This window comes from Oncorhynchus clarkii, chromosome 32 (genome assembly GCF_045791955.1).
Source record: "Oncorhynchus clarkii lewisi isolate Uvic-CL-2024 chromosome 32, UVic_Ocla_1.0, whole genome shotgun sequence".
Taxonomy (NCBI): domain Eukaryota; kingdom Metazoa; phylum Chordata; class Actinopteri; order Salmoniformes; family Salmonidae; genus Oncorhynchus; species Oncorhynchus clarkii.
Window position 1 is genome coordinate 20,310,252 of NC_092178.1, and position 7,572 is coordinate 20,317,823.

The 7,572-nt window shown below is 41.1% G+C and overlaps 1 protein-coding gene across 1 annotated transcript; it reads right to left on the reverse strand.

Annotated features, from left to right (window-relative positions):
- Positions 1-489: 489 nt before the first annotated feature.
- On the reverse strand, positions 490-7,125 carry LOC139392190 (c-Myc-binding protein-like). Its single transcript, XM_071139976.1, has 5 exons — positions 6,945-7,125; positions 6,523-6,595; positions 6,277-6,325; positions 994-1,123; positions 490-747 (listed from the first exon to the last, which is right to left on the reverse strand). The coding sequence occupies exons 1-5, from the start codon at positions 6,957-6,959 to the stop codon at positions 703-705; spliced, it is 312 nt and encodes a 103-aa protein (XP_070996077.1). The 5' UTR covers positions 6,960-7,125; the 3' UTR covers positions 490-702.
- Between the last annotated feature and the right edge of the window lie 447 nt (positions 7,126-7,572).

A 7,572-nucleotide genomic window follows, 5' to 3' on the forward strand; every position in this document is an offset into this window, starting at 1 on the left:
TGAGCATGGTTATTACACCAGTGCACCTTGTGGTTGGGACAAATGCCACAGATGTCTCAAGTGCAATTGACATGCTGACTGCAGGAATGTCCACCAGAGCTGTTGCCAGTGAATTTAATGTTCATTTCTCTACCATAAGCTGCCTCTGTCATTTTAGAGAATTTGGCAGTACGTCCAAACGGCCTCACAACCGCAGACCACATGTAACTACGCCAGCCCAGGACCTCTGCATCCGGCTTAGTCACCTCCGGGATCGTCAGAGGGGTGGTGAGGAGTATGTCTGTCTGTAACAAAGCCCTTCTGTGGGGAAAAACTCATTCTGATTGGAGCTTCTGAGTCAAGTGAAATCCATAGATTAGGGCCTAATGAATTTCAATTGACGGATTTCCTTATATGAACTGTAACTAAGTAAAATCATTACATTTATATTTTTGTTCAGTATAGATACTGTAAAATGTAAATCAACGAAAATAAATTCCATGAGAAATATTTCCTGCAAGAGTATTTATTGACTTAAATTGGAGATAATGGTAACAAAGGAGGTGCCTGTACAAAGAAGCCACATTTACTACTTAAACAAAATTACATTGCCTTAATAATGAAGTGTTATATATATCACACACACACTATAAAGAAATGATGGCTTTACATTAAGCGCCCCTTCCAAACAGTGAAAAAAATATAACAATTCAACCAACTACATTACTCCGCTGCTCCATCCTCAGGTGTTGGTTCATACTGCAGAAGCTATAAAACAAGGTAGAGCAAATTCAGCTATTTGCAAGGTACCGAAATTTGACATTTTCAGGCATTTGGGATGGCTTCCCAGACAAAGATTAAGCGTAGGACTGGACTTAAAAGCAGGGACAAAAACATTTAAAAATAAAACTCGATTGAAAATGCTTTCTAGTCCAAGCCTAGGCTAAATCAGTGTCCTGAAACCACCCCTTGCAATTCAGGAAAAATATTTAATTATCCAGCAATGCTGCTGACCCTCTTTCTGAGTTCTTTGTTTTCCTCCATGAGCAGATCACACTTCTGCTGTAGCTCAGACACCCCCAAACGGAGGGTCTCTGCATCTGCTGTCTCCACACCAGCCACACCAAGGTGATGCTTTAGAAAGCTGTGTTTAGGTGAAGGCTATTGTTAGATACAGTGAGTTCTCTTCCAGAGGCAATGTGTGGTCTAGGGGTAGCAGCTCTACCACTAGACCAGCCACTGGCACATTCTAAACTCTTATTTTTTAATTTAACCTTTTTTTAACCAGGTAGGTCAGTTGAGAACAAGTTCTCATTTACAACTGTGACCTGGCTAAGATAAAGCAAAGCGACAAAAACAAAAGAGTTAAACGTACAGTCAATAACACAATATAAAAATATATGTACAGTGTGTGCAAATGTAGAAGAGTAGGGAGGTAGGCAATAAATAGGCCATAGAGGCGACATAATTACAATTTAGCATTAACACTGGAGTGATAGCTGTGCAGATGATGTGCAAGTAGAGATACTTGGGTGCAAAAGAGCAAGAGGGTAAGTAATAACATGGGGATGAGGTAGTTGGGTGTGCTATTTACAGATTGGCTGTGTACAGGTACAGTGATCTATCTGTAAGCTGCTCTGACAGCTGATGCTTAACGTTAGAGGGAGATCGACTCCAGCTTCAGTGATTTTTGCAATTCATTCCAGTCATTGGCAGCAGAGAACTGGAAGGAAAGGCGGGGGGTGACCAGTGAAATATAACCGCTGGAGCGCGTGCTACGGGTGGGTGTTATGGTGACCAGTGAGCTGAGATAAGGCGGAGCTTTACCTAGCAAAGTATTATAGCTGGAGCCAGTGGGTTTGGCGATGAATATGTAGTGAGGGCCAGCCAATGAGAGTATATAGGTCGCAGTGGTGGGTAGTATATGGGGCTTTGGTGACAGAACGGATTGCACGGTGATAGACTGCATCCAATTTGCTGAGTGTTGGAGGCTATTTTGTAAATCACATCGCCGAAGTCAAGGATCAGTAGGATAGTCCGTTTTACGAAGCTTTGTTGCGAAATAGGAAGCCGATTCTAGATTTAATTTTGGATTGGAGATGTTTAATGTGAGTCTGGAAGGAGAGTTTAGTCTAACCAGACACCCAGGTATTTGTAGTTGTCCAAGTATTCAAAGTCAGAATTGTCCAGGGTGATGCTAGTCAGGCGGGAGGGTGCGGGCAGCAATCGGTTGAAGAGCATGCACTTAGTTTTACCAGCATTTAAAAGCAATTAGAGGCCACAGAAGGAGTGTTGTACGGCGTTGAAGCTCATTTGGAGGTTTGTTAGAACAGTGTCCAAAGAAGGGCCAGATGTATACAGAATGGTGTCGTCTGCGTAGAGTTGGATCAGAGAATCACCCGCTGCAAGAGCGACATCATTGATATATACAGAGAAAAGAGTCGGCCCGAGAATTGAACCCTGTGGCACCCCCATAGAGACTGCCAGAGGTCCGGACAACAGGCCCTCCAATTTGACACAATGAACTCTGAAAAGTAGTTTGTGAAATTGGCAAGGAAGTGATTTGAGAAGCCAAGGTTATGGAGTCTGCTGATAGGAATGCGATTATTGACAGAGTCGAAAGCCTTGGCCAGGTCGATGAAGACGGCTGCACCATACTGTCTTTTATCGATGGCGGTTATGATATCTTTTAGGACGTTGAGAGTGGAGAAGGTACGGTGGTATTCAAAATGGAAAAGATTTTAGAAGGGCAGGGCAGGATGGATATAGGTCTAACAGTTTGGGTCTAGAGTGTCTCCCCCTTTGAAGAGGGGGATGACCAGTGGATCATTTTAGAAAGAAAGGGTCCAGATTGTCTTGTCCAGCTGATTTGTAGGGATCCAGATTTTTCCACTCTTTCAGAACATCAGCTGTCTGGATTTGGGTGAAGGAGAAGCAGGGGGGGGGGCTTGGGCAAGCTGCTGCAGGGGGTGCTGAGATGTTGGCCGGGGTAGGGGTAGCCAGGTGGAAAGTATGGCCAGCCGTAGAAAAATGCTCATTGAAATTGTGGATTATCGGTATTTATCGGTAGTGACTAGAGGTCGACCGATTATGATTTTTCAACGCCGATACCGATTATTGGAGGACCAAAAAAAAGCCGATACCGATTAATCGGACAATTACAACAATACTGAATGAACACTAATTTTAACTTAATATAATACATCAATAAAATCAATTTAGCCTCAAATAAATAATGAAACATGTTCAATTTGGTTTAAATAATGCAAAAACAAAGTGTTGGAGAAGAAAGTAAAAGTCCAATATGTGCCATGTAAAAAAGCTAACGTTTAAGTTCCTTGCTCAGAACATGAGAACATATGAAAGCTGGTGGTTCCTTTTAACATGAGTCTTCAATATTCCCAGGTAAGAAGTTTTAGGTTGTAGTTATTATAGGACTATTTTTCTCTATACCATTTGTATTTCATATACCTTTGACTATTGGATGTTCTTATAGGCGCTTTAGTATTGCCAGTGTAACAGTATAGCTTCCGTCCCACTCCTCGCCCCTACCTGGGTTTGAACCAGGAACACATCGTCAACAGCCATCCTCGAAGCATCGTTACCCATGCAGAGCAAGGTGAATAACTACTCCAAGTCTCAGAGCGAGTGATGTTTGAAACGCTATTAGCGTGCACCCCGCTAACTAGCTAGCTATTTCACATCGGTTACACCAGCATATTCTCGGGAGTTGATAGGCTTGAAGTCAAACAGCGCAATGCTTGAAGCAGAGCTGCTGGCAAAACGCACGAAAGTGCTGTTAGAATGAATGCTTACGAGCCTGCTGCAGCCTACCAACGCTCAGTCAGACTGCTCTATCAAATCATAGACTTAATAACACACAGAAGTATGAGCCTTAGGTCATTAATATGGTCGATTCCGGAAAATATCATCTCGAAAACTAGACGTTTATTCTTTCAGTGAAATACGGAACCGTTCCGTATTTTATCTAACGGGTGGCATCCATAAGTCTAAATATTCTTGTTACATTGCACAACCTTCAATGTTAAGTCATAATTATGTAAAATTCTGGCAAATTAGGCAGCCCAAACTGTTGCATATACTCTGACTCTGTGTGCAATGAACGCAAGAGAAGTGACACATTTTCACCTGGTTAATAGTCTGCTAACCTGAATTTCTTTTAGCAAAATATGCAGGTTTAAAAATATATACTTCTGTGTATTGATTTTAAGAAAGGCATTGATGTTTATGGTTAGGTACAGTCGTGCAACGATTGTGCTTTTTTCGCAAATGCCCTTTTGTTAAATCATCCCCCGTTTGGCGAAGTTGGCTGTCTTTGTTAGGAAGAAAGTCTTCAGAGTTCACAACGAGCCAGGTTAGCAGGCAATATTAACTAAATATGCAGGTTTAAAAATATATACTTCTGTATTGATTTTAAGAAAGGCATTGATGTTTAGGTACACATTGGAGCAAGACAGTCCTTTTTTGCGAATACGCACTGCATCGATTATATGCAACGCAGGACACGCTAGATAAACTAATAATATCATCAACCATGTGTAGTTAACTAGTGATTATGATTGATGGAATTTTTATAAGATAAGTTCAATGCTAGCTAGCAACTTACCTTGGCTTCTTACTGCATTCGCATAATAGGCAGTCTCCTCGTGGAGTGCAATGTAATCAGGTGATTAGAGCGTTGGACTAGTTAACTGTAAGGTTGCAAGATTGAATCCCCGAGCTGACAAGGTAAAAATCTGTCGTTCTGCCCCTGAACAAGGCAGTTAACCCACCGTTCCTAGGCCGTCATTGAAAATAAAAAGGTGTTCTTAACTGACTTGCCTAGTTAAATAAAGGATAAATAAAAGGTGTAAAAAAAAGAAGTTATTTTTTATATCGGCGAAATTAGTGTCCAAAAATACCGATTTCCGATTATTATGAAAACTTCAAGATCGGCCCTAATTAAATCGGCTATTCCGATTAATCGGTCGACCTTTAGTAGTGACAGTGTTTCCTATCCTCAGTGCAGTGGGCAGCTGGGAGAAGGTGCTCTTATTCTCCATGGACTTTATAATGTCCCAAAACGTTTTGGAATCAGTTCTACAGGAAGCAAATTTCTGTTTGAAAAAGCTAGCCTTAGCTTTCTTAACTGACTGAGTATATTGGTTCCTGACTTCCCCGAAATGTTGCATATTGTGGGGGCTATTCAATGCTAATGCAGAATGCCACAGGATGTTTTTGTGCTGGTTAAGGGCAGTCAAGTCTGGAGTGAACCAAGGGCTGTATCTGTTCTTAGTTCTACATTTTTTGGAATGTGGCATGCTTATTTAAGATGGTAAGGAACGCACTTTTGAAGAGAACCCAGGCATCCTCTACTGACGGGATGAGGTCAATATCCTTCCAGGATACCCTTGCCAGGTTGATTAGAAAGGCCTGTTCGCTGAAGTGTTTTAGGGAGCGTTTGACAGTGATGCGGGGTGGTCGTTTGACCGCTGGTCATTACACAAACAGGCAATGATCGCTGAGATCTTGGTTGAAGACAGCAGAGGTGTATTTAGAGGGCAAGTTGGTCAGGATGATATCTAAGATGGTGCCCATGGTTACGGATAGAACCTGGTAGGTTCCATGATAATGTGTGTGAGATTGATGGCATCTAGTTTAGATTGTAGGACGGCCGGGGTGTTAAGCATGTCCCAGTGTAGGTCGCCTAACCGTACGAACTCTGAAGATAGATGGGGGCCAGATCAATTCACATATGGTGTCCAGGGCACAGCTGGGGGCTGAAGGGTCTATAACAAGCGGCAACGGTGAGAGAATTGTTTCTGGAAAGGTGTATTTTTAAAAGTAGAAGCTCAAATTGTTTGGGCACAGACCTGGATAGTATGACAGAACTCTGCAAGCTAACTACGCCCCCTTTGGCAATTCTATCTTGTCAGAAAATGTTATAGTTAGGGATGGAGATTTTAAAGACATCACATGCACAACCACAATTGTAGATGCAGATTTTGTGATGTAGACAAACTCTACCCTTGACCGAGTTGCCGGGGGGCTGTAGTCACCAGACTTTGGTCAAGGTAATTTCCCCGCCCAATGACTGACTAGGCCTACATGGGCCATGTTCAGTACGAAAACATTCTTGACCTGTGCAGATAGAAATACCACAAATAGAGCCTTTGTCAGAGATGCATGTTTGTTCTACATACATGCATCTCTCATCACAAATTAAATTAAAAATGACAGGACCCATCAATAAGATCATATCAATTTGGAGTATTACCAAACCAAGACAAAGGATACTCCAAAGCATTATTAGGTTTCTCTGTCTCTTCGTATAGGGCCACCAACACTGCAAACAGCAGGACTGTGGTTATGGACATTGGTGGTGATGTGTATAGAACTCAAAGATACTACGTTTACACAGCCTTTGCAAGTGGTTACAGTTAAAAGAAAAATTAAACAAAGTTTCGCACACAGACAATGGCTATATGCATACATAGTCTATGCATTGAGGCAGTAATGTCCTTGAATTTCTGAAAGACCTACCATTGGTGAGAGTGTCAAGAACACCCGCTTTTTCGAGATACCTTCGAAATTGTTCCCTCTTAGATTCAGAACCCTGAAAGAAACAATAAAGAAAACACATTAAAAAGGCTGTAACAAAACAAACGTTGTCCATTTGCAGCAACTAGCTTACTACTTCAGTTACTTGACTGTTTCCGGGCAGTAAGCAAGCAGAATACAAATATGTTTGGTTGACCATAAAGTTTGAAAACGAACTACTAAACAAGCTAGCCAATACAGCCATGCTGCTGATTATGTGTAGCCGCTGAGTGAAAGTTAAAGTAATAAATTAATGCAGGTAACGTTAGCTAAAACTACGCTAGCAAGTGAAAACACAGGATATGAAAACGATATCTTCAAACCACTCGTATGAAGTTAATTGAAGAAAGGTTTTGTATACTTACTCTGTAATAGGACATTATGCCTGGCGACCAAATATGTTGCGTTATGAAGATAAGTAAACTATCTACAGCTGGAAATATTTATCAAAAGACTAAGCCTGTGTTGTATTCATTACGCAGATTCTGTTGCAAAATGTCTCATCTGTTGCATAACGTTTCGCAACAGAAACGGTTCACTCCAAAGGGAAAACGTTTTACAACGAAAATTAGAGTTTCTATTGGACAAATTGTGGTAGGACCCTCCCCGTTTTGTTCCGTTTCTCTGTTTGCTTCCGTTTAGTTCTTAAACGGTAAACGGTTTCCGTTGCGATACGTAATGAATACACCCCTGACTGCTCCCTTCCACCGTGGTAACGTTACGATTGCTAAAACTATGATTAATTTATTGTATTTTTATTTATTCATACCATTTAATTATTCCGCAAGATATAGTCCCGACACAAATCTAGGGTTGCTGCCCAAGCCGGCTGGTCATTTTGTCATTCTTTAAAATAAATTATTATTATTATGAACAAAACAAATACAAAAACAGAAATATACAAACAAGAGTACATAGACAGGGGTGTTACATATCGAGATACATTTTCAATTTGACAAAAAGTGTACATATTGCTTTTTTGTTTTTACACTT